This window comes from Cherax quadricarinatus, unplaced genomic scaffold, assembly GCF_038502225.1.
Source record: "Cherax quadricarinatus isolate ZL_2023a unplaced genomic scaffold, ASM3850222v1 Contig1417, whole genome shotgun sequence".
NCBI classification, from domain to species: domain Eukaryota; kingdom Metazoa; phylum Arthropoda; class Malacostraca; order Decapoda; family Parastacidae; genus Cherax; species Cherax quadricarinatus.
The window spans coordinates 32,632-60,395 of NW_027196443.1; the positions used below are offsets into that span (position 1 = coordinate 32,632).

The following is a 27,764-nucleotide window of genomic DNA, read 5'->3' on the forward strand; positions in this document are numbered from 1 at the left end:
TGTGTGTGACAGTTGCTATATTTGGAAGACAGTGAATGTAGTCCCTATATTTAAGAAAGGAGACAGGCAGAAAGTGTTGAACTACAGACCATTTTCAGTGGCATGCATGTCACTGAAGGTAATGGAGAAGATAATCAGAAGGTGAGTAGTAGAACACTTGGAGAGAAGTGGTTTCATGAACAATAACCAGTATGGGTTTAGAGATGGCAGATCTTGTCTTACAACCTTTTGGAATTCTATGACAAAGTAACAGAAGAGAGTCAGTATAGAGATGGACAGGTGGATTGCATTTTTTTGGGCTGCACCAAGGCTTTTGCTACAGTACCACCACAAGAAACTGGCAAAAATCTGAGGCGTATGGAGGAATAACAAGGAATATACTCTACTGAATGAGAGTACCTTAGGGGAAGAAAACAGAGTGATTGTCTGGCAAGAGATATCAGAATGGGGAAAGAGTAACACTAAGTTTTGCAAGGATCTGCATTATGAGTCAGATGTATTCCAGTTTGCTGATGTAAAACTGTCGAGGAAAATAAAAACATGATGATGACAGGGAAAGGCTGCAAGTTTAAATGATTGCTTGAATTCATCCCCAGTAAATGCAAGGTTATGAAGATTGGAGAAGGGGCAAGAAGATCAGCAACAGGGTATTAAATCTGAGGACAGAGCCTGCAGACCTCATTCAAAAAGAGAAAGACCCAGGAGTGAGCATGTGCCCGCTATATCACCAGAGATTAACATAAGCCATATATCTTCTTCATCCAATGCTTGTTTGGAAAGAGGGAATGGTGCAGTGATACTGACAAGATGTGGAAAAAGACACTTATGGAAAGTTTAAGAGTAGCCTTCAGGAATCTCAGTAGTCATTCTTGACTCTTTAAATAACATACATCAGGCCCATCTTGGAGTATGTAGCACCCATGTTGAACTCGCATCTAAAAAAAATCATGTTAAGAAGCTGGAAAAAGTGCACAAGTATGTAGTGAGGCTTGCACAGAATTAAGTGGTATGAACTTCGAGGAGTGGCTAATAGAATTGAATCTAACAGCATTGGATGACAGAAGAACCAAGGGAGACATGATAACATACAAAATATTCAGGCAAAATTGATAGGGTAGACAGGGAGAGACTGAGAGGTGAGAAACAGGTACATGGGGGCGCAGTGGGCAGTAAAAGACACAGATGAGCCGTAAGGATGTCAGGAAGTATTTCCTCACTGAGTGGTTGGGAAGTGGAATGATTTTGATGAAGAGGTGGTGAAAGCAGACTTCGTATATTGTTTTAAGAACAGGTAGGGTAAGGCCCATGAGGCTATGAGTAAATCTGGCAAACGACAAATTGAGAGGTGAGACCAGGAGCTAAGAATTGGCCCTTTTAACCACAAATAAGTGAGCATACACATACACAAACTCACTCACTCACTCACTCTCTCTCTCTCTCTCTCTCTCTCTCTCTATCTCTATCTCTCTCTCTCTTTCTATCTCTATCTCTCTCTCTTTATCTCTGTCTCCCTATCTTTTTTTTTTTTTTTTGTTTTTTTTTTTCACAGGGTTTGACAAGGATAGGTTAAGGGTCCCTAGCTTTATTGACAAGCTATTTACAGGTTAAGGATTCCTAACTTTATTGACACGCTAAGAGCTGTTACCTACATCAGCTCGTTTGAAAGCATTTTTATTGTTATGAAACATACAAGTAGGGAACAGGATGAAGTTGAAGCAATCTGTGGGCCAGCATTTTCATCTGATCAACTGACTTTATCTCGTTGACATCATAATGCTGTACGAATGTGTTCCAGACTCGAGTTATCCTGGGAATAAATGATCTTAGATGAAGTGATGTTCTGGAGAAGGGTACAGCCAGAGTGAAGTTGCTGCTTTCTGCCCATCTTGTGGTATAGAAACTTGCTTTATGCTGTCCTCACTCTCTCTCTATCTCTCTCTCTTTCTCTCTCTCTCTGATAGAGGGGTGACTCATAAAATTGTTACAATACTGCTCTCACCCATGTGCTCTCTCACAGTTTACTATATTTCTTATCACAGTCACCAGCATGCAGAACAGGTGTAGACCTACATTCCTGAGTAGACATATCACAACAGTAAGTTTAAATTCACTGTAGAAAAGGGATAAGAAAAAATATGGATAACACTTGTGGCATTTGTAAGCAAACGTTAAATCAGTTGCAGTGCCAGGCAGCTTGGAGAGGGAAGAGGGGTCAGAGGAATATTATAAAAACAGCCATGTTCCATCTCACCTTGCCTTAAATCATATTTTGTAATAAAAGGGAAAGCTAGAGATTTAGCCCAGAATAAAAGACTCCTGGTATCCGAATTAAAGATACTGTTGGAATATGAGCAAGGTAACTTTTATGAAGGGATTCAGGAAACCTGGTTAGCCAGACTCAAATCCTGGAGGTGCAGAGTACACTGACTGCACTCTGAAAGAAGGGTGGGGATATTGCATTTTTGGGGGTATCTGAGCTGTGTTGGTCACATGCCTCTGGCAAAACAGTGAAAGAGTGAATAATGGTGAAAGTGTTTCTTTTTTTTGGGGGGGGGGGCACCCAACTTGAGTGGGAGAGGGCTGGTGTTTTAAAAATAAACACACATGCACGCACCCACACACACAGTAGCGACCAGTGAAGAGGCAGGGGCAGGAGCTGTGACTTGACCCCTGCAACCACAACTAGGTGAGTACTTCTAAACTGTCATATCTGCTCACCTCTGGCAAGATGGTGATGATGTGAATGATGTGTTCCTTTTTTGAGTCACTCTGCCTCACTGGGAGACTGCCAGCGTGATAAAAAAAAAGTTTACACCCCCACATACACAGAGTAGACTGTCGATTAAGATGGTAGTTTTTAAAAGCTTTGCTATTCATTAAAAATAAAAAATAATTAAGTTTTCTATTCACTACATTGTAATTGCCATTACTTGCTGATATGGAAAAGTGTGAGGGTTGATGTGACCCTGTACAATTCCTGTACAAACATATGACAGAGTGTTACTTGCCACTACAAGTCCACATCCCTTAATCCAAAACCCTCGGGGCTAGTATTGTTTCGAATTTCAGAATTTTTTGAAGTTCAGAACGATTCTCAACGCCGCCACATGGTGGCCTGACCCAGCACTGAGATGACTGATGCTCCACACTCCACAAAAAACCTTCAGTTTTCGGAACTTTTCCAATTTCAGATAAAGGGTTGTGGACCTGTGCTATCATCTACCTCCACCAAAACCACTGTCACCTACAAATGTAATTAAAAATACCATATTTTATCAGCCAAGACAAGATTTTTTACTAAAATGTTGCCAGAGTAATACCCACCATAATATGAATGGAAGCTATCTAAGAAAACATGAAATCATAAAATAATGATGAAAAGCTTCTTTTTCTTGTTGGGTTTGTAAAGGACACTGACAGCTTACACCATATTGAACCCTGCTTCCCAGTGTATGGAGAAAAGATATTACCCAGAGCTTGGCCATGAAAGAAACAGGAACTAGAGTTCCTTTGTAAATTGAAACAGGGACTAGAAGTTTCTAATTAGATCAGGTGGACCCCCTTGCCAAGCCCCAGCACAGTGAGATGCCCACTCTTCACTTGAGTTCAGTAAATGGCTTCCCACCAAAACTGTTAAAGAATTATCTACAGGGTGGAAAAATGAAGCTGGTTAAGCTGATGACAGATGCCCCTCATGTGATGTGCCTGGCGAGCAAAGCAAGACAAGTGTCACAGAGAGAACGGGGGAGATTTGTCACTGATGCTTAGGCAAGAGTGAGACATCCACACTTGACCTCAAGGCTAGCAAAGAAGTCCAATGAAGACCTTCTCAAGGCTCAGAGCATATGTTATTATTGTTGGGTTAATGGTTGTGATGGCACAAGGGTCATTGTGTCTTCACTACTATGAAATTAGCTGCCAGAATGCTTTTGCAAATATAAATTATCTAGTACATATAAATTTATTACAATAAAAATTAAATAAAATTATCATTTCCCTTGCATTTTTAATAACAAAAATAACAGTATGTAGCAGAGGATGGTTGGAGACTTGCATCTTGATGACCTTGAACAGCCACCCCCTCACAAGTCCTTGTTTATTTATCAAAAAATAAGAGTGTACTAGCTAAACTGATGCATAAATGTATATGAAGTAAGTATTGTATGCACATTATATCCAGGTTCCTTTCATTTTTTAACCTGTATTATGCAAGTGAAGATAAACAGAGGAGCATTTAAACATTGCGGGAGTTGCTTTCATAGATAGGTGCAGTTCCTGTCAACCCAGAATATGCAGGTCATTTATTTTCACAATATAAATGTTTATTCAGATATTTGGGAGTGGACGTGTCAGCGGATGGGTCTATGAAAGATGAGGTGAATCATAGAATTGATGAGGGAAAAAGAGTGAGTGGTGCACTTAGGAGTCTGTGGAGACAAAGAACTTTGTCCTTGGAGGCAAAGAGGGGAATGTATGAGAATATAGTTTTACCAACGCTCTTATATGGGTGTGAAGCGTGGGTGATGAATGTTGCAGCGAGGAGAAGGCTGGAGGCAGTGGAGATGTCATGTCTGAGGGCAATGTGTGGTGTGAATATAATGCAGAGAATTCGTAGTTTGGAAGTTAGGAGGAGGTGCGGGATTACCAAAACTGTTGTCCAGAGGGCTGAGGAAGGGTTGTTGAGGTGGTTCGGACATGTAGAGAGAATGGAGCGAAACAGAATGACTTCAAGAGTGTATCAGTCTGTAGTGGAAGGAAGGCGGGGTAGGGGTCGGCCTAGGAAGGGTTGGAGGGAGGGGGTAAAGGAGGTTTTGTGTGCGAGGGGCTTGGACTTCCAGCAGGCATGCGTGAGCGTGTTTGATAGGAGTGAATGGAGACAAATGGTTTTTAATACTTGACGTGCTGTTGGAGTGTGAGCAAAGTAACATTTATGAAGGGATTCAGGGAAACCGGCAGGCCGGACTTGAGTCCTGGAGATGGGAAGTACAGTGCCTGCACTCTGAAGGAGGGGTGTTAATGTTGCAGTTTAAAAACTGTAGTGTAAAGCACCCTTCTGGCAAGACAGTGATGGAGTGAATGATGGTGAAAGTTTTTCTTTTTCGGGCCACCCTGCCTTGGTGGGAATCGGCCGGTGTGATAATAAAAAAAATAAAAATAAAATGTTTAACAACTGAGTAATGCACAATATATACAATATACACAAGGTACTGTGTTCACATTATATTTAGTTTCCTCTCATTGTAACACTGATTATTCAAATGGAAGGAAACAACTGATATATAAACCTTGGGGCCCCTCTTAGTTTGTATGTAAATTATTGTCTCTAGTATCCTCACATTTTAGCACAGATGATGCAGAGGATATGGAAACACTGCATGTACTGACTGATATGCAGGAATCAACTTAATTTAATCATATTTCTTGGTTTTCTTGAGACTCTGTGGTGATAAATAATTTATATATAAATGGTGAACTTCAAACACAAACATTTATCATTGCAGTGCCACAAGATTATTCCTTCACTTTTTTATTTACTTTCTGTCTTTTTCCACACTAATATCAATCATTAACACATTCAACATTTGTGTAAATACAGCTAGGGTAAATGAATGACTGTTAGTGGCACAGCAGTGTGTAGTTACAGTGAAATTAGTGGTTACTAGCCTTCTTGTATGACTTTTAGTTATTTTTCCCTATAATTACACTCTTATAAATAAAAATCATGGCGTAATGATTAAAAAATGACGCAATTCTTCAATCATCACGTAGCAAAAGCATTATGAAGATTATGATGAAAATTAGACGCATATGCAACATCTAGGCATCTTTATTGTAGACGTTACACCATCCAGTGCCTTTATCAATACAAATTCAAGGACATGATTGGAAGACAGAAGAACTATATACAAAAGATGAGGTAATCAATCCCTCAGCCTTGGAGTTGGTGTGAAGAGCACCATAGTTGTGAAGATTCTGGAGCACAGGCAAGAAGGCTGGTGCTTATATACCAGTGTCAGGTGGAAAGGGACAGGTAGCAGATGAAGGCATAGTCACTGGTAGGCAGGATTTCCAAGTGGAAGTAGGTCATACCCAAGGTATGGGTTGATGGTAGAAGTAGCCATGAAGAAGGTTGTGTAGATGTCCTCTGAACCAAGATTACCTCATCTTTTGTATATAGTTTGTCTGGCTTCCAATCATGTCCTTGAATTTGCATTGATAAAGCCACTGGATGATGAAACGTCTACAATAAAGATAATCAGATGTTGTACGTGTCTAATTTTCATCTTGTCGGTATTGTATACCATTCATGTACAACATAGAAGATTATGCCTTAATCAGCGGTCTACAGTGTTTGTGTGTGTGTACATATATCTATCTATCTATCTATCGTAACGCACCAGGATCTTCCACCAAGGTAACATAATCTGAAAAAGAAGACACACTTTTCACTATCATTCACTATCACTGTCTTGTCTAAGGGATGCCAATAACTACAGTTAAGATAACCCTCCAAACTACATAATATCCCCACCTCTCCTTCAAAGTACAGGCACACGAGTTTAGCAAATAGGTTTTCCTCGGACCCTTTATAAAGGTCACCTTGCTCACTCAAGCAGCATGTCTTCATAAAAACCACTTGCCTTCACTCGTAATATGCTCAAACGTCTGTTAGATGTCCAAGCCCCTTGCACACAAAACCTCCTTTACCCCCTCTCCTTCAACCTTTGTACACTCCAATTGATCCTATTTTACTCCAACCTCTCTAAATGTTTAATTTTTTTTAGACTGTATTTTGAATAACATGTAGCCCAGAAATATAAGGTATAACTATTTTGCTACTTTATGTGAACATGAGTGATTGTTGTGACACAAGACATTATCTGGCATTGAATTAATATCTGAAAAGTTTGCTACAGACACCAGGAATTATTAAATTAATGCTGCACCCAAAGTAAAGATTCAGAAAAATAATGTCTGTTATAATCACTGGGTATTTATTACTCAGTCAAACAGGGTAACTAATTTTGAATGGTTTATCAAATTCCTTTGCTCTAGGTCATTTTTGTCCAAATTTTAATAGGCCAAACATGGCTTACTGTGATGACTTATGGTTTTCCTAACTTGCTGATGTAATGAACTTCAGGATACAACAGCAGCTTAAGAATACCATAGAAAGATTTATTAATTTTTAATTGGCAACTGTAATATATTAGAAACCAGATTAATTTGCTAATGCAATAGTGATGCTTGCTCAATTATAATGTTGGTCACTTGTACAGTTTAATAAAGTACTGGAGAAGAGAAGTTATATTTTTTGGTGAAAATTTATGTATGATATCTTGAATAATTAAAAAGATATATCTTGATGTACAATATATGTTAACAGTTTTTTTTCTGTAGGTTAGTCATAGGATACAGTATGGTAAGTAATGACTAGTGTAAATAGTATAAAAATGAGATGAATATTATGAGCTAGTATATTGTCACCTTATCATGGATGCTTGTTTTCACCTCTCACTGGTATTGTTTCCTATTTTCATTCCGAATTTTTTTTATAGTGAATCCATCAATCATTGTATGTACTGATGTTTGTTACTCATATGCCATTATGTACAAGTTTGTTAGTCAGTATTCTGCTTTTAATTAGCCTGTGACTTATTCTCAGATGTTATTATACAAAATATAACAAACAGAAGGATTTTATTTTATCCCTACTCTTAACTGCAGAGTTAATAATGTGTATTCTACAAAATATCAAAATTAATTAATTATGTAGTTTTTGATAAATAACTTTAATAGTATATAACTAGAAAAAAGTTGAAAGATAGGAAGCTTGTGTATATAGAAGTGGGCTGACATATAACTTTACAAGTGGTGATTCAAAGGCACATGATTAGAAAGGGGGTCTGGGCATTTAGAGAGGGTGGGGAGGGATATGACAACAAAACTGAGTGTATAAATCTTAGAGTGGAAGGTAGGAGGGGTGGGAGATAATGAAGGCTTTGAGTGTTACAGGCTTGAGCATCCAGCAGGCATGTATGAACATGTTTGACAAGTGGAAATGAATGGAGAGAAGAGGTATTTAATGGATGGACTCTTTGGAGTGTGTGTAGAGTAACATTTCTGAAGGGATTCAGGGAAACCCATTAACCTGACTTAAGAGTCCTGTAGGTGGGAAGTAAAAAAGTCTGTACTCTGAATGAGAGGATTATTTGAATGGTGAGGCTCCTTCCTTACACCCCAGATTTATAAATCATCCTCTTAAATGCTCAAGCACCTCTACAGCTCTTCCTCAGCCCTCCAGATTTTGCCTTCAGTAACATCACCTTATTTCTACACTCAAAGTTTTCTGTATAATTTGTTCACCACCTGACATCACTGCCTCTACTCTCATCCTCACTGCATTGTTTGAACTCCAGTTCTCATACCCTTATAAAAGATGTGGTACCTCTATACTTTGGTACATTACCTTTTGTTTTTACCTCTATAAATAAGCCTTTTTCTCTACAGATACCTTAACACATTACCTACCAGTTTTCCTCGTCTTTTCTGTGGATCATCTCAACTGTCATAAAGTCCTCTGTCAACATCACTTCCAAATATCTAAATACACTCTCTTGCTCCTTAATGTAGAAATTTTTACCTAGTACAATAGTAAAAAATAAAAAAACGTTCGCAAATTTGAAGGTCTCTGGAGCTTAACCTATTTTTTTCCATGTGTTCATCACTACTCAAAGTGCTATATTACATACAATGTCAGCACTCTATGACCCCTTTGGGTTTAGTTCTTAACTCGAATATAGTATACCTGGAGAAGGTTTCGGGGGTCAACACCCCCAAGGCCCGGTCTGTGACCAGGCCTTGCAGTGAAAAGGAGAGTATTGGTATATAAATAAAGAGTTGTAGCTGAATGGACAATCTGCAAAGAGATCAAAGCCAACACTTTCAGTAGCTTTAAAAATTGGTTGAATAGTATGGGTCAGTAGGCCCACAGATGGCTCCAACTTCATCCTATTCCCTGTTTGTATGTCTTGTAACAATAAAAAGGCTTTAAAATGAGCTGATGTTGGTAAAAGCTCTCAGAAATAGTTAGGAATCCATAACCTAACCTTGCAAAATCCTGTGTAAAAAAAAAGTGACTACTGGACAGGGAGCATGAAATTACTTCATCAGAGGGTATCCAGCCTTAATATTCTTCTGCATAGCAGTTAGGAAAATCAATGTCAGACTGACCAGTGAGGTTAACATTTGGGCACTGGATGATAGCACACCAGCAGGAACAAAGGAAATCCTTCTAGCAGATCATGCTCAGGTGATGACAAGGGGACAAGCCATGAGACTCATTCTTAGTTATCCAAATATGAAATCATCAAAACACATCAGCAAATGATCAATGTAGTGCATCAAGGACCCCAATGGAAACAAGTCAATTTGACTTTTGGGTTATCCTAAGTAATTTACACTATGTATGATAATTGTACTTACGTGTACCTGTGCCTAAATAAACTTATTTACATTATTCCCACAGATATCTTCCAGGTTATACCACCTTGTGGAACCAATGCCATTAATGCAAACTGGACATTTTGAGGAGGATGGAGCAATGGATAGATAATCTAGATGCCCACGATGCCTTGTACCTTCTCACAAAGTGCTTGAGTCTGCCCAGACTAACATATTTCTTAATATGTGATTTAAAAAAAAAGTACCCAACTTCACTCTAGAAGACAAACAGTAAGACAAAGCCACACTTCCAGTAAGATTAGGAGGCAATGGTGATAAGTCATTAGAGACTGAATCCCACATTATTATTATTATAATCAAAAAGAAGCGCTAAGCCACAAGGGCTATACAGCACTGAATCCCACAAATGTCTAAAATTGTACCTAAATAAACTTATTAACCCTTACTCTGGCACACCCCTCCCCTCATACCAGTATGACTCGTGGGTTTAGCGTTCAGATTATTGTATATTTATTATATTACAGCATCTGGGGTTATAGGCCATCAGGCTTGAACTGAGGAATGGGAGGTTTGCTAGGATTCCTTCACTAGCATCAAGGGCTGAAGAAGCATCAGGAAATCAAAGAGAATTTCTGCAGCAAAATTGAGAGAGAGAAGGCCAGTGAGAAGCTGCCCTCCCATTCCTTGGATCAAATCTGATTGCATTCCATTCCCCAGAGCTGTATGACACCGATGCAGCTTTTTTATGATAATAATAATAATAATAAAGATCAAGCATGATGATAATAATAATACGTAATAAAGATAAAGCATGATAAATCATAAAAATAAAGCATGATAATAACAGGTATTAATAATAATAAAGATGAAGCATAATATTATTATAATAAAAAAAGAAGCGCTAAACCACAAGGGCTATACAGCGCTGCCCCTCAAGGAAGGTTCCTTGATGTTGGTGAGGGGCTCTTGATTTAGGGAATTGGATCTGTGCTCCAGTTCCCCGAATTAAGCCTGAATGCCTTCCACCCCCCCCCCCAGGCGCTGTATAATCCTCCGGGTTTAGCGCTTCCCCTTGATTATAATAATAATAATATACAGCGCTGCATGAAGCATAATAATAATAAGTAATAATAATACTAATAAAAATAAAGCATGGTAATAATAAGTAATAAAGATAAAACAGTAAGTAATGATAGAAAAGATAAAGCATGATAATTAATAATAATGTCTTAGTACTTTAATTCACATTAAGGAATTAAAGAATCTCCTTTTCCTTGGATTAAACTTGATTATCTCCAAGCGTTTTTCATTCCATTTAATAATAATATCTGGATTCAGTAAGTTGTTTACATTCGTGACCACTGGGTAGGCTTTCCGGATTCCTAGTGCAGTTTTTTTTTATGTAAGTGATCTGTAGTGCCTATCCAGTTCCTTCTTGAAGACAGCCAGGGGTCTATTGTTAATCTCCCTTATGTATACTGAGAGACGACACAGTAATTGCCAGGGGCCCAAGATTGTTCAACTGCCTCCCAGCATACATAAGGGGGATTACCATATTATTATAATCATGGGGAAGCGCTAAACCAATAGGATTAAGCAGCGCCTGTGGGGGATGGAAGGCATTCAGAGTCAATTCAGGGAACTGGAGCAAAGATCCAATTCCCTTGATTAAGAGCCCTTCACTAGCGTCAAGGAACCTCCCTTGAGGGTGGGACTACCATAGACCCCTGACTGTCTTCATGAAGGCACTGGACAGGCCAGGCTGTGGTTCGTACGTCGGTTTACGTGCGGACAGCAGTAACAGCCTGGTTGATCAGACCCTGATCCACCGAGAAGCTTGGTCAAGGACCAAGTCGCGGAGGCGTTGACCCCCAGACACCCTCCAGGAATACACAGTAGAGACATGAGCTGCTGGTCATGGGGTAGTGCAGATGCTGCCTCGCTGATCTCAGTATTGGTGAGCAATTGCTCCATTCTTTTGTATTCTTGTTCTCACAAATCAACGTTGCATGACCCTTGTGGGCTTAACGCTTATTTTTGATTGGTAATATAATTGTCCTCAGTTTTGACTGGTTATAAACAGTCCTGGGAAATAAGTCTGAGGCTCAGTAAGTACAGGTAAACATAAGTACAGTTACACAAATTTAGGTGATTACAATGATAATATATAATAACGTGTATAAATTACCCAGGATAACCCAAGAAAAGTCAGAAGTGAATTAATTTCCTTCAGCTGATCTCTACAAGCTGGATCAAGCTGGTTGCTGACTCAGTAAGCAAATTTTTGGGGGGGAGTTGGGACTTGACACAAATCTAGAAGCTTTAATTAAGAATCGTTTTATGTAGAATTTAACCTCTGATAACCAAGAGCAAGCGATATGACTTTTTTTCCATTGGGGTCATTATTATTTCTCGAAATGCTAAGATTTGTGAAATATTAAGGTAATTATGGAGATCTGGTCCTTGTGTGAGTTTGGTTATGATGTATTACTAAAATGTCCAATATTAGGTTGGTTTTGTCATGGTCATTGTTTTATGACGTGCACATATAAGGAATATAACCTAACCCAACCTAAAATAACGTAATGAAACTTAATCTTGCTCCGCCAGAGGCAGATACGTGACTGGCGCGCTTTTGCGTTGAATTCATTTTTACGTTGCTACATTCTTTTTTTTTTTTGCTAATGTCATTCAAAATAATTTGCACAAGAAATAACAATTTGTGTCAAGGTATAGACAGCATGGTTTTTTTTAAATAAAAAATCTGCGTGATTTCTTAAAAAGGACCCGATCTCCATATTGTTTATTATGCCTAAACATAATGTAACTGAATTTTGGTGAATTTTGGGCATCTGGATTTGTCGTAGTTTAGGGGTGGGGGGCCACATGACCTAATTGGGATCTTTTTTGGTTCACGTTTCTGTTTTCAAAGGGAACCGTCCCTTTCCCAATTTCCACCCAGCTTTGAGCACTATTCCTTTCTCCAGAAACTAGGAAGCAGGAATTAATACGGTGTAAGTTCTGGTGACTACAAACTCCTACAAAGGAAGGCAAAGCACAAGATATACCAGTACATATTTAACATTAATACAGCGTGAGTTGGTAGACATACCCCGACACCTATTTTGAAAATTCGGATATGGTAGTCCTACACTTACCTGTGTTTATTACTGTATGATAGCAGTCGCGTGGCTCGGTTGACAACGCGTTTTCTTCGAATACTGTGTCCGTAGTGATGAATGGTTTGAAAAACCGACAAGTTGAAGATTGAGACACTTATGCAGCATATGGAAATCTTTATTCAGGAAACGTTTCGCCACATAGTGGCTTCATCAGTCCAATACAAAGAGGAAGGCGTAAGGAGAGGAGGAGAATGAGGTAATCAGTCCCTCAACCTGGAGTCGATGTGTTCAGTCCGTAGTTCAGTTCCCGGCACAGGTGGAAACGTTGAACATGTTTCTTGACATCTGCTGTCCCTGTTCACCTAGCAGTAAATAGGTACCAGGGTGTTAATCGACTGGTGTGGGTCGCATCCAGGGGAACAAAATTAAAGGACCCCAGTGAAAAAGACAGTCCTCGATGTCGTACCGACTTTCTAGGGTTATCCTGGGTGGCTAATTCTTCCCAAGGGTAAAAATACCAACAAATCTTATCTTTATGTGAGAATGTGCATAAGGCAGAATGTGTCAATGTAGATAATGTAGAATGTGAGAATGAGAGAATGTGCATATGTAAGACTGTGGGTGAAATTGAGACACGTGCAACATCTGGGTATCTGTATTGTAGACGTTTCGCCATCCATTGGCTTTATCAATACAAATTCCAGGACATAACTTGAAGACAGGAGAACTATGTACAGAAGATGAGGTAATCAGTCCCTCAACCTAGCAGTAGGTGCTCTTCGAGATTCTGAATCTCCACGACTACGGTGCTCTTCGCACCTACTGCTAGGTTGAGGAACTGATTACCTCATCTTCTGTACATAGTTCTCCTGTCTTCAAGTTATGTCCTGGAATTTGTATTGATAAAGCCAATGGATGGCGAAACGTCTACAATAAAGATACCCAGATGTTGCACATGTGTCTCAATTTCATCTTGTCGGTATTGTATACCATTCTTGTACAAGACTGTGGGTATTGAAAATATACATGAGAAAGTGACCATGTAAAACTGTACGTAAGTGAGAACTCTATAGGCATGATAGTTAGTTTAATATGTTTATTATGCACCCCATACCCATCCTGTGGGCGGTAGTCAAAAGATTACAGAGGTACATAATTGGTCCAGGGACTGGACTCCAAAGTTTTGATAGCTGAGCAAGTTACAGAGGTAATGAACTCACAATTTACAAAGGTAATGAACTCACAATTTACAAAGGTAATGAACTCACAATTTACAAAGGTAATGAACTCCAGGTAGAACATTAAAATGGTATAAAATACCGACAGGTAGGTCTGGTCACGATGGTAATAAATGGTATAAAATACCGACACAATGGAAATATAAACACAAATGCAGTATAATGTGATCCTTATCACAGATTCTGCTTCAGAATCTCCACGACTATGGTGCTGTTCGCACCTACTCCTAGGTTGAGGGACTGATTACCTCATCTTCTGTACATAGTTCTACTGTCTTCCAGTTATGTCCTAGAATTTGTATTGATAAAGCCACTGGATGGCGAAACGTCTACAATAAAGATACCCAGATGTTGCACATGTGTCTTACTCTTATCACATTATACTCAGATCCGTGTGTGACTTGAGAAAGCCCACTGTGTGGGTGAAACGTTGTCAATAAAGGATCACATTATACTGCATTTGTGTTTATATTTCCATTAGGTCTGGTCACAATCATGACAAGTTACAAAGGTATTTACAGATTACAGAGGTACGTAATGGGTCCAGGGACTGGGCCCCCAAAGTTTTGATAGCTGAACTAGGTACAAAGGTAATGAGCTCACAAGTTACAAAGGTAATGAATTCTGTAGAATGGTTACTTACGTTTATACATGGCTACAATCATGAACAAATTATAGAGTAATGAGCATGATAGACAAGCAATTTAACAAGTGATTTCAACGTGGCACTGTAGTATGACATAATGGATTACATATATAAATATATATATATTTTTTTTTTTTTTTTGCACATGAGGCTGTCCTTCACCCTGTCCCCCTTTTTTTGGGTTAAACTTTGTTACCTCCCATTCCCCAGGTAGAATATTTTATTCGCATTACGAACCCTGAGGTTAGCAACCATAGATAACCCAAGAAAACCACTCAGTCTGGCTTCCATTAATGTATTGTATAACCCTACGAGCTTAGCGCTTCCTTTGATTAACAATATAAATGACTTTGTGTGCGTATTAATTATATTAATGCTAATATCTGTAGAATATTTCAAATTTCGAAGTTTTATTAAGTGATTTACTCTACTCAGGGTTGTCACTTTGCCACAAAATTAAAGCAGCGACATCAAATTTTGCATTAGAGAGCACAGTATAAGTTCATGTAAAGAATATTAGCTGGCATTCCATCTCTAAAGCAGATGATTTTTTATTTTGAGTTAGACTTAGACAAAGGTTTGGCAGCGTACCATGACGGTTACTACGTCTTGCTTATCACAAGTTACAAACTTGCTATTATGATAGGTGATTTTTTTTCATAATTTGTTATAATTAATTGATGGTGTCACAAAGCCAGTCTTTTAAATATTTTGCATACATGTATTTCTGAATGCCACGGTAAAAAATAATCTTATGGAATATCGGGAATGTTATTATTGTGTTATTTACCTGCAGAGTGCTGCCTCTATCGGGCAGGTACGGAATTATTGAACATGTTCTTATTTTTAAGTTTATTATCGTTTTTAAGTCCATGTTAACGATATATCAGTAATGCTAATACAGTTCAACACAGGCCTGTATATTAAAAATATCATTAGTATTTATCACCAGAGAATGTTATGGCTGAGACTCCAACGATGTGTACAAAGTGAACATAAAAAGCAAGCAAGTCAGCATGCACACATACGCACACAGCCTCTTGCTTTTAAACATCCACATTAACCATGGATCTTGGGACGCCAGTGTGTGGTTGACCATGTGTGAGGTGAGGTTATGTCCAGCGGGCCGGTGACGGGAAACATGGCAGCTCTACGCAGCCCCAGAAAACCTGTAATATCACTTGTCAGGGTAGTGGAGAGTGTGTTGGTGTTGTGTGTAGTGACAGTTACAGAATGTCAGTTCCGTAACGACCGAGAAGACTATTATTATTACAACTCTCGACGTGACCAGCGCCCTGCCTACTCCACCCAACCCTCTGTCCGTTCCCAGTATAACAGTGGTGACACGTATTACGGAACTGACCGCCGTTACGACACCCACTACGACGACCCTACGAGACTCCGTGGCTTCGATAACAAGTACCAGGAGCCTACTTTCCGTTACGGCGAGGGTAATGTCGACGGACGCCTCGGTAACAGACGCTACGACGCCAGAGGTCGTGAGCGTCCGGGCTATGACGGACGCCTGTGGGACTCTCGTAAAGATGGCCAGTTCGGTGTCCTAGACGGCTGGAGGCCTGACCTACAAGGGGAACAGCGACCTGCTGAGAAGCCAGGTACGACCCACTAGGGGTACCAGGTTAACTACCAGTTTCTAGCTTTAAACTGACTTTCATCTCGCACCCACACAACATTTGCCTCCACATACCTAGTGCACAACCCTCGCATAACTATTGCACACCCACACAGACTATTATGGGGATTTTGTGCTCTTAAAGCTTTTCCATAATTTATTCCCATGTCCGGTATTATGTTGATTTTGTCATGGACATTGTATTATGTACATGTATGAAACGTAACCAAACCTAACGAAACCCTATCAAAAATATAACCTAATATAATTTAACCTTACTCTTCTACCGGTAGTTATGAGAATGATGCGCCTTTACATTTTTTTTTTCCTATGCTGTGATTGGTCAGGAGCGCCAGTACTAAATGTTGATTGACCAGGATGTGCTGCATGTCACAAATTGAATACATTATTTTTTATATACCCCCCCCCAAAAAAAAAAAAAAAATACACAAACCACTTTGTACCGGGTATAAATAGCATCGTTGTTTGTAAAAAAAAAAAAAATATGGGAGATTTTTCAAAAGCGGATTTTCATAGCCCCCACACATAACTAGGATTATAGTACACGTACACAACCCCCACGTTACTAGTACACAACCCCTTAGACAAGATGGAACTTGCACAGATGATTAAGAAATGGGTGAAATACCAAAGTGTCAGTACAACTCTTGTGTTGAGCAAGCCGTTAATCAGTCTAAAGATCGACAATCCAAATTATTTTTTTTCATGGATAAGCCTCAAAACCCTGTCAGCGTATTCCAAATTTCTGACGTAACACTAACTCCACTGGACTTTAAAAAAGCCAATGACAGCATGCCCATGCACTCAGCCCCAGGCCCAGAGGGAGCATAGACACGGGCGTAATCCCAGTCGCTAAAAACAACGGATATAGCCCCACTCCATAAAGATGGCAGCAAAGCATTAGCTAAGAACTATAAAATTATAAATCAATATCTCTAACGTCCCACATTATAAAATTTTTTGAAAGAGTTCTAAGAAGCATGATCGCAAATCACTTTGATTCGCAACATTTGCACAATCCAGGGCAGCATGGGTTTAAAGCAGGTCGACTGGATCGCAGTGATATCGGCTTGGATGCACAAGAAGACAGTGGACAGATTTTGCAAAAGCCTTTGACAAGTGCAATCATCGTATCGCCGACAAAATGCATGCTAAAGGGGTAACTGGCAAAATGAGCCGATGGATCTTCAACTTTCTAACCAATCGAACACAGTAGTGCTAAACAGAATTAAGTCGGAGGCTGCCAGTTTAAAGCTCTGTTCCACAAGGCACAGTACTCTTCCCCCATCCTGTTCCTCATCCTCATATCAAGACATTGAGATGTAAACCATCGCACCGTATCATCCTTTGCAGATGATACAAGAATCTACATGAAACTGTTATCCATTGAGGATACTGTAAATCTCCAAGTAGATATAAACCAAGTTTTCCAATAGGCAGCGGAAAGCAATATGATGTTCAGTAACAAATTCAACTACTCCGTTATGGAAAACTGGAGAAAATAATAGCTAGAACTGAGTATACTACAAACTGACCACACAATAGAGCGGAATAGTGTGAAGGACTTGGGCGTGTTAATGTAAGAGGATCTAATCTGCAAGGATCACAACAGTGCCTCGAGAAAAAATGATAGAATGGATAATAAAATCTTCGAAACAAAGGATTCCAAGCCAGTGATGATCCTTTTTAATTAAATCACTTGGTCTCTCTAAGCAGGAATGCTGCTGTATACTAACAGCTCCATTCAAGGCAGGTGAAATCGCAAATCTAAGAGAATGTACAGAGAACCTTAACTACACATATAAGTTCCGTTAAACACCTTAATTACTGGGAATGCTTGGAATCGACCTGTACTCACTGAAGCGCAGTGGAGAGTGATACGTCAATCATAATGTACACCTGGAAAATCCTAGAGGGACTGGTCCCAAATCTGCACACAGAAATCACTCAAAAAGGCACAATACCGTGACTGGAACGATACACAAATAAGCCGCACATAAAAGAGAGAAGCTTACGACTACGTTTCGGTCCGACTTGGACCATTGACAAAGTCACACTAACCAGAGGTGGAGCAGGACGGCTATATATAGGTAGGAAGAGGTGGTGGTGGTGGTAGTAGTAGTAGTAGTAGTACAAGAGTTGTATATAATACCGACAAGATGAAATTAAGACACATGCACAACACCCGGGCATCCCCATCATAGACGTTTCGCCATCCAGCCAGCCACTGGATGGCGAAACGTCCACAACAAAGACAACCAGACGCCGCACATGTGTCTTAATTTCATCAGTAGTTGTAGTAGTAGTAGTAGAAGAAGAGGTAGTAGTAGTGGTAGTGGTAGAAGTGGGAAATAAGGAGGACGAGCCAGTCAAATACAAAGGAAGGGGAGCACTGCAAGAGAGCTAGATGCCCACAGAGGGAGAGCAAGCGCACAGAGGTGCGTGAAAGGGGAAGTGGTGAAATAAATGAAGAAGGAACAGAAACACGAGACAGGAGAGAGAAAGACAACCCAGAGGAGAAAAGGAAAGAGAAAAGGTGAAGAGGGAAGAAGAAAAAGAAAAAGAAAAAATGAGGATTCAGGTTAAGTCACGGGTGTTCTGAAGTTTGGAGCATTTTACAAGAAATTAAGACACATGTGCGGCGTCTGGTTGTCTTTGTTGTGGACGTTTCGCCATCCAGTGGCTGGCTGGATGGCGAAACGTCTACGATGGGGATGCCCGGGTGTTGTGCATGTGTCTTAATTTCATCTTGTCGGTATTATATACAATTCTTGTACTACTACTACTACTACTACTACTACTACTACTACTACTACTACTACTACTACTACTACCACCACCTCTTCCTGCCTATATATAGCCGTCCTGCTCCACCTCTGGTTAGTGTGACTTTGTCAATGGTCCAAGTCGGACCGAAACGTCGTCGTAAGCTTCTCTCTTTTATGTGCGGGTTATTTGTGTATCTTCGTTTTGTCTTTAAGCCTTCGATTGACTTGTTTGAAATAGCTCTGTCATATATAATGATGATTACGTTTCCCTTCCCTTGATGCTGGTGAAGAGCTCTTGATCAAAAGAATTTGACTACCTTTCTCTCCCTTGGATCAAGTTTCATTACCTGCCATTCCTCAGTTGCTGTACTGCTTATTTTGAAATGTTTTCTGATATGACTCATCTTTTTATGCAGTATCCGACCATGGAACTCCGTGTTCATCAAGAACTGCAAGAAGCCTCTGCCACGTGCCTTCAACATTCTATAGAGAGAGAGCATAGATACAGGGGTCATCTCACACTCGCTAAAAACGACAGACATAGCCCCACTTTACAAAGGTGGCAGTAAAGCAGTTGCAAACAACTACAGTCCGATAGCACTGACATCCCATATCATAAATATCTTAGAAAGGGTTCTAAGAAGCAAGATTGCCAACCACTTACACAACCCAAGGCAACACGGGTTTAGAGCAGGTCGCTCCTGTCTATCCCAGCTACTGGACCACTATGACAAGGTCCTGGATGCTATAGAGGATAAACAAAATGCAGATGTAGTATACACAGACTTTGCGAAAGCCTTCGACAAGTGCGACCACGGTGTAATAGCGCACAAAATGCGGGTAGATAGCTCCATAACTTTCTAACAAATAGAACACAGAGTAATTATAAACAGAGTAAAGTCTGAGGCAGCTACGGTGAAAAGCTCTGTTCCACAAGGCACGGTACTCGCTCCCATCCTTTTCCTCACCCTCATATCTGACATAGACAGAGATATAAGCCATAGGTCCGTGTCTTCCTTTGCGGATGACACCTGAATTGCCATGACGGTGTCCTCCATCGAAGACACCGCAAGACTCCAAGCGGACATGAACCAAATCTTCAAATGGGCCACTCAAAACAATATCAAATTCAATGAAGAGAAATTTCAGCTACTAAGATATGGAAAACTTGAGGAAATTAAAACTTTAACAAGATGGGTCCTACACAGATGACAGCAAGGAAATGAGTGAGCTACTCAAGTCCCAATATGACTCAGTTTTTAGCAAGCCGCTAACCAGACTGAGAGTCGAAGATCAAAATGAATTTTTTATGAGAGCCACAAAATTTGGTTAACACAAGCCTATCCGATGTTATCCTGACGCCAAATGACTTCGAACAGGCGATAAATGACATGCCCATGCACTCTGCTCCAGGGCCAGACTCATGGAACTCCGTGTTCATCAAGAACTGCAAGAAGCCCCTATCACGAGCCTTTTCCATCCTATGGAGAGGGAGCATGGACACGGGGGTCGTCCCACAGATACTAAAAACAACAGACATAGCCCCACTCCACAAAGGGGGCAGTAAAGCAACAGCAAAGAACTACAGATCGATAGCACTAACATCCCATATAAAAATCTTTGAAAGGGTCCTAAGAAGCAAGATGACCACCCATCTAGAAACCCATCAGTTACACAACCCAGGGCAACATGGGTTGAGAACAGGTCGCTCCTGTCTGTCTCAACTATTGGATCACTACGACAAGGTCCTAGATGCACTAGAAGACAAAAAGAATGCAGATGTAATATATACAGACTTTGCAAAAGCCTTCGACAAGTGTGACCATGGCGTAATAGCGCACAAAATGTGTGCTAAAGGAATAACAGGAAAAGTCGGTCGATGGATCTATAATTTCCTCACTAACAGAACACAGAGAGTAGTCGTCAACAGAGTAAAGTCCGAGGCAGCTACGGTGAAAAGCTCTGTTCCACAAGGCACAGTACTCGCTCCCATCTTGTTCCTCATCCTCATATCCGACATAGACAAGGATGTCAGCCACAGCACCGTGTCTTCCTTTGCAGATGACACCCGAATCTGCATGACAGTGTCTTCCATTGCAGACACTGCAAGGCTCCAGGCGGACATCAACCAAATCTTTCAGTGGGCTGCAGAAAACAATATGAAGTTCAACGATGAGAAATTTCAATTACTCAGATATGGTAAACACGAGGAAATTAAATCTTCATCAGAGTACAAAACAAATTCTGGCCACAAAATAGAGCGAAACACCAACGTCAAAGACCTGGGAGTGATCATGTCGGAGGATCTCACCTTCAAGGACCATAACATTGTATCAATCGCATCTGCTAGAAAAATGACAGGATGGATAATGAGAACCTTCAAAACTAGGGAGGCCAAGCCCATGATGACACTCTTCAGGTCACTTGTTCTATCTAGGCTGGAATATTGCTGCACACTAACAGCACCTTTCAAGGCAGGTGAAATTGCTGACCTAGAAAATGTACAGAGAACCTTCACGGCGCGCATAACGGAGATAAAACACCTCAATTACTGGGAGCGCTTGAGGTTCCTAAACCTGTATTCCCTGGAACGCAGGCGGGAGAGATACATGATTATATACACCTGGAAAATCCTAGAGGGACTAGTACCGAACTTGCACACGAAAATCACTCACTACGAAATCAAAAGACTTGGCAGACGATGCAACATCCCCCCAATGAAAAGCAGGGGTGTCACTAGCACGTTAAGAGACCATACAATAAGTGTCAGGGGCCCAAGACTGTTCAACTGCCTCCCAGCATACATAAGGGGGATTACCAACAGACCCCTGGCAGTCTTCAAGCTGGCACTGGACAAGCACCTAAAGTCGGTTCCTGACCAGCCGGGCTGTGGCTCGTACGTTGGTTTGCGTGCAGCCAGCAGCAACAGCCTGGTTTCCATTGGGGTCCTTAATCTTGTCATACAGTCGACTAACACCCAGGTACCTATTTGCTGCTAGGTGCAGCCAGGTGTAAGCGTGTTGAAATGTTTAATCGAACCCGGGCCCTCCGTGTGTGAAGCGGGAGCTTTAGCCACCAGGCCACCGGGCTCTGATCCACCAGGAGGCCTGATCACAGACCGGGCCGCGGGGGCGTTGACCCCCGGAACTCTCTCCAGGTAAACTCCAGGTATACAACAAATTATAACCATGCAATAGAGGGAAAAAGAAATGTAAAGGACCTGGGAGTAATAATGTCAGAGGATCTCATTTTCAAAGACCACAGCAATGTTTCTACCGCATCTGCTAGAAAAATGATAGGATGGATAATGAGAACCCTTAAAACTGGGGTCGCCAATCCCATGATGATTCTCTTCAAATCATATGTTCTCTAGGCTGGAATAGTACTGTACACTAACTGCCCCCTTCAAGGCAGGCGAAACTGCTGACCTGGAGAGTGTACAAAGAAATTTCATGGCACACAAGTACGGTAAAGCACCTAAATTACTGGGAACGGTTGAAGTACCTTGATTTGTATTCCCTGGAACGCAGGTGAGAGAGATACATTATAATATACACTTGGAAAATCTTAGAGGAATTGGTACCAAACTTGCACACGACAATCACTCCCTATGAAAGCAAAAGACTTGGCAGGAGATGCAACATTCCCCCAGTGAAAAGCAGGGGCGCCACGAGTACACTGAGAGACAACACAATAAGTGTCAGGGGCCCAAGATTGTTCAGCTGCCTCCCAGCATACATAAGGGGATTACCTATAGACCCCTGGCTGTCTTCAAGAAGGCGCTGGACAGGCACAGTCAGTACCTGGTTCCTACGTCAGTTTACGTGTGGCCAGCATTAACAGCCTGGTTGATCAAACCCTGTTCCACCATGTGGCCTGGTCTCAGACCGGGCCGCGGGGGAGTTGACCCCCGAAACCGGTATCTTTTTTTTTTCATTTCCGATGTAGCCAATCCTTATCCACCTTATCTGTACCCTGGAATATTTTGTATGCCTTGATCATATTCTTTTGTCCTTTAATATACCTTTGATGGGTTTCAAGAGTTTTCCTGATCCCGGCCCTAGGCCGAGCTTCTCTGGTGCTTGCCTAGTCAGTCAGGCTGTTGGTGCTGGCGGCCCGCTGGCTTGCATATGTATCGTAGTCTAGGTGATCCAGCATTTGGCTGAGGTACTTGACGAGTTTCCTCTTGAAAACTTATACATCCACTTGTTCCGGCAGTGTTTCTCATCTCGTAAGGTGTGGAAATAGTCCAGGACCACGGGTATTAACACAACGTTTGCTTATTGTGGATTTAACCCTATAACCTCTCGGACGAGACTGGAGAGCATAAAGTATAGCGACCCGGCTGTGCGGACTCAAGAAATTCAACTCCATGGTGTTACTTGGCTCTTGGGGGGGTTAGGACCCTAGCGGTTACTTCACAATGTGGACATAACTCTCTAAGTTAACATAATGTTAGTTTCGTAAATCTGTAATAACTGTAATTTTTTACTTGTTGAGTTTTATATACTGTCAAATCATTAACATACTTTTGGAAAGTTATGAGGCGCAGTTTGTTACCCTCACATCTTAAACTTTATCTTTTATAAAAACTTTTAATGATGTTGAAGTATTCATTTGTGTGTGCTAGTGCTATTCCTGTTCTGCTTCTTTAGTTCGTTGAGTAACCTTTTATGTTTAGCACCGTCAGTATCTGTCCAGCTCCCTCTTGAAGGCAGTCAGGGGCCTATTGGTAATTCCCCTTATGCATGGTGGGAGGCTGTTGAAAAGTTTAGGAATGTGAAGTCCACTCAACCTTCTTTCATGCACTTGTGCTGTAGGCGGCAACAGTGGAGCGACCACCACACGTGTTGTAATAACACCTGTTCTCTATCATGGTTCCGGGTGATAAGACTGAGGTAGCGGACACACTGACTCACCCACAAGACTCGCATTGTTATATTCACGGAAAGCACTAAGCCTATAAGGGTCCTGCAGGCAGTGAAGTTGATGCAAGTAAGGGAAGGGTATGCATAGTAGTGTCACTTAAAAAGGAGTTTCATGAGGCTGGTGAAGGGCTCTTGATCAGGAAAATTTCCTGGATCAAACCCAGTCGCCTCCCATTACCCAGGCGCTGCATGACCCCTACAGATTTAGCACATCCTCGTGAATGTAATAAGAGATATTACATTTATTACACGTCAGGCAGTACCAAGAGCTGCAGCTCACCCCCATCCGCAAGCCCAAATAAGTATATACAAATGAATATTTACAAACAATTACAGTTGTAATGATAATGATAATGACCACATTTCAAACCAAGGTACAAACGTACACAATAATTTGAAAACCCATAGTTTGAACAGTATTTGTAAGGAAGTATCGTGTGATATATATTATTAACATTAAATCGACATGATTTGCAACGTTTACTGATTATTTTTTTTTCCTTCTGCAGTAGTAACTGAACATATTGATTGACATCTTGGATCTGGGGAGAAAATGCTTTAGAGTAAATATTTTTGTTAATGTTAAGGAGTTGTGAGCTGATTATTACTTGTGCATTAAGATGCTTAATGGATAAATTGGTAGCTACAGCTATCCATATATGCGTGTGGATCAGTCCTGTTGTATCCACCTGTGGGGATCAATCCTGTTGTATCCACCTGTGGGGATCAATCCTGTTGTATCCACCTGTGGGGATCAATCCTGTTGTATCCACCTGTGGGGATCAATCCTGTTGTATCCACCTGTGGGGATCAATCCTGCTGTATCCACATGTGGGGATCAGTCCTGCTGTATCCACATGTGGGGATCAGTCCTGTTGTATCCACATGTGGGGATCAATCCTATTGTATCCACATGTGGGGATCAATGCTTTTATATGCACATGTGTATAGACCAGTCATATTTGTCAACGTGACGAATCATAGTTGGCAGCATACTTATGGATCAGTTATGTGTACCCATAAGTGTTGTTCAGTCATGTTCACTCGGAGACAGTCAAATCTTAGTTTCCAGTCCCAGTTAAAGAATACCCATATTGACTTTTTTATGCTGTATTCCTATTAAATAGTTGAGTTAATACAGCTTATTGTTTTCTTTTTTTTTCGTTGTCTTCTGATTTGCTACACTTTTTCGGGGATAGAGGGGAAGGAGGTGGCATTAATGCTCGTTTATTAACACATCGGGCGATTCCCACCAAGGCAGGGTGGCCCGAAAAAGAAAAACTTTCACCATCATTCACTCCATCACTGTCTTGCCAGAAGGGTGCTTTACACTACAGTTTTTAAACTGCAACATTAACACCCCTCCTTCAGAGTGCAGGCACTGTACTTCCCATCTCCAGGACTCAAGTCCGGCCTGCCGGTTTCCCTGAACCCCTTCATAAATGTTACTTTGCTCACACTCCAACAGCACGTCAAGTATTAAAAACCATTTGTCTCCATTCACTCCTATCAAATACGCTCATGCATGCTTGTGGAAGTCCAAGCCCCTCGCACACAAAACCTCCTTTACCCCCTCCCTCCAACCCTTCCTAGGCCGACCCCTACCCCGCCTTACTCTCGAAGTCATTCTGTTTCGTTCCATTTTCTCTACATGTCCGAACCACCTCAACAACCCTTCCTCAGCCCTCTGGATAATAGTTTTGGTAATCCCACACCTTCTCCTAATTTCCGAACTACGAATTCTCTGCATTATATTCACACCACACATTGTCCTCAGACATGACATCTCCACTGCCTCCAGCCTTCTCCTCGCTGCAACATTCATCACCCACGCTTCACACCCATATAAGAGCGTTGGTAAAACTATACTCTCATACATTCCCCTCTTTGCCTCCAAGGACAAAGTTCTTTGTCTCCACAGACTCCTAAGTGCACCACTCACTCTTTTTCCCTCATCAATTCTATGATTCACCTCATCTTTCATAGACCCATCTGCTGACACGTCCACTCCCAAATATCTGAATACATTCACCTCCTCCATACTCTCTCCCTCCAATCTGATATCCAATCTTTCGTCACCTAATCTTTTTGTTATCCTCACAACCTTACACTTTCCTATATTCACCTTTAATTTTCTTCTTTTACATACCCTACCAAATTCATCCATGAACCTCTGAAACGTCTCTTCAGAATCTCCCAAGAGCACAGTGTCATCAGCAAAGAGCAACTGTGACAACTCCCACTTTGTCTTTGATTCTTTATTTTTTAACTCAACACCTCTTGCCAAGACCCTCGCACTCCTCTTACAACCCCATCAATAAATATATTGTACAACCACGGTGACATCACACATCCTTGTCTACGGCCAACTTTTACTGGGAAATAATCCCCCTCTCTCCTACATACTCTAACATGGGCCTCACTATCCTCGTAAAAACTTTTCACTGCCTTCAGTAACTCACCTCCTATACCATGCACATGCAATATATATATATATATATATATATATATATATATATATATATATATATATATATATATATATATATATATATATATATATATATATATATATATATATATATATATATATATATATATATATATATATATATATATATATATATATATATATATATATATATATATATATATATATATATATATATGTATATATATATATATGTCGTGCCGAATATGTAAAACTGGTCAATTAGCAAGAACTCATTTAAAATTAAGTCCTTCCTAAAATTTTCTCTTATAGGTTTATAGATATATTTTTTCCGTTAACGTTGATGTAAAAATTTATAATTTTGCACCAAAAGGAACTTAGAAAACTTACCTAACCTTATTATAACAAGAACAATTTATTTTAACCTAACCCAACTAAATATATTTTAGATTTGTTTACAATAATTTAATACTAAACAAACACAGTGAAATAAATTTTTTTCGTTAGGTTCAGAATGATTTTGGCGAAATTATTGCATACACAAAATTTCACTTGTCTTATATGGCAAGATGAGCGTTGCTATTTAAGCCAAGATCGCAAGTTCTGCCTATTCGGCACGACATATATATATATATATATATATATATATATATATATATATATATATATATATATATATATATATATATATATATATATATATATATATATATATATATATATATCTATATATATATATATATATATATATATATATATATATATATATATATATAAACACTGATCTCTGGCTGAAGGAGACTCGAACCTACGAACCTTAGGACAAGGTACGCAGTGCTTTACCAATCTACCCACACTGGACCAATACCTTGGCGTGTAGCATGAGCTACACGTTTTATCCAAGGCAGCCAGCTTTCAGGGAGAAGGCTTACAGCTTTTCATCTCATCCCCTGCATGCATCAGCCTTACTAGAGATTTGAACAATGCACCCCACCACAGGTCAGAACCTGCCCCTTGCGGATGTGTTCGTAACCACAGACAGTGGCAAGGTGCAGGGCTTCTATGTGTACCTCTACGACAAGCCTGGAGTAAGACCCAACGACCGACCAGTCAATAAGCCCATACATCAACAGCGACACATCTTCAATGTCACCACCTTCCTCGGCATTCCATACGCCAAACCTCCCATTATTGAGGGAAGATTTAAGGTAATAATCTGCAATTTACTGTTTTTTTTATCATGTTTGGTACATTAACAATGCTTTGGTACCCCATTCTGTATGATAGTTGTATACAGAACAAGTCACATAGGGATGGAAATCTTTAGCTCTAGATCTTTCGCGCTCTTGTGCGTCGTCAGGAGCTATGCAGTGTTGCAAGACAGCAACAGGTAGGAGGGAAAATTCTCTGAGGCAAAATCTCAGTGGGCTGCCATTGATATCTTCTACCTTGCTTCAGAGAATTTTCCCTCCTATCTGTTGTTGTCTTGCA

General features: G+C 40.4%; 1 protein-coding gene across 1 annotated transcript; it reads left to right on the plus strand.

Annotated features, from left to right (window-relative positions):
• Positions 1–15,540: 15,540 nt before the first annotated feature.
• Positions 15,541–27,544, plus strand: LOC138851654 (uncharacterized). Its single transcript, XM_070080991.1, has 2 exons — positions 15,541–16,087; positions 27,273–27,544. The coding sequence occupies exons 1-2, from the start codon at positions 15,586–15,588 to the stop codon at positions 27,527–27,529; spliced, it is 759 nt and encodes a 252-aa protein (XP_069937092.1). The 5' UTR covers positions 15,541–15,585; the 3' UTR covers positions 27,530–27,544.
• Positions 27,545–27,764: the final 220 nt, after the last annotated feature.

What these genes read in the sequence shown, in the direction of transcription:
- LOC138851654 (XM_070080991.1), top strand. Translation starts at nt 15,586, where the DNA reads ATGTCCAGCGGGCCGGTGACGGGAAACATGGCAGCTCTACGCAGCCCC. An exon ending in GCGACCTGCTGAGAAGCCAG is followed by an intron (nt 16,088 to 27,272) that starts GTACGACCCACT and finishes ACCCCACCACAG; the next exon opens with GTCAGAACCTGCCCCTTGCG.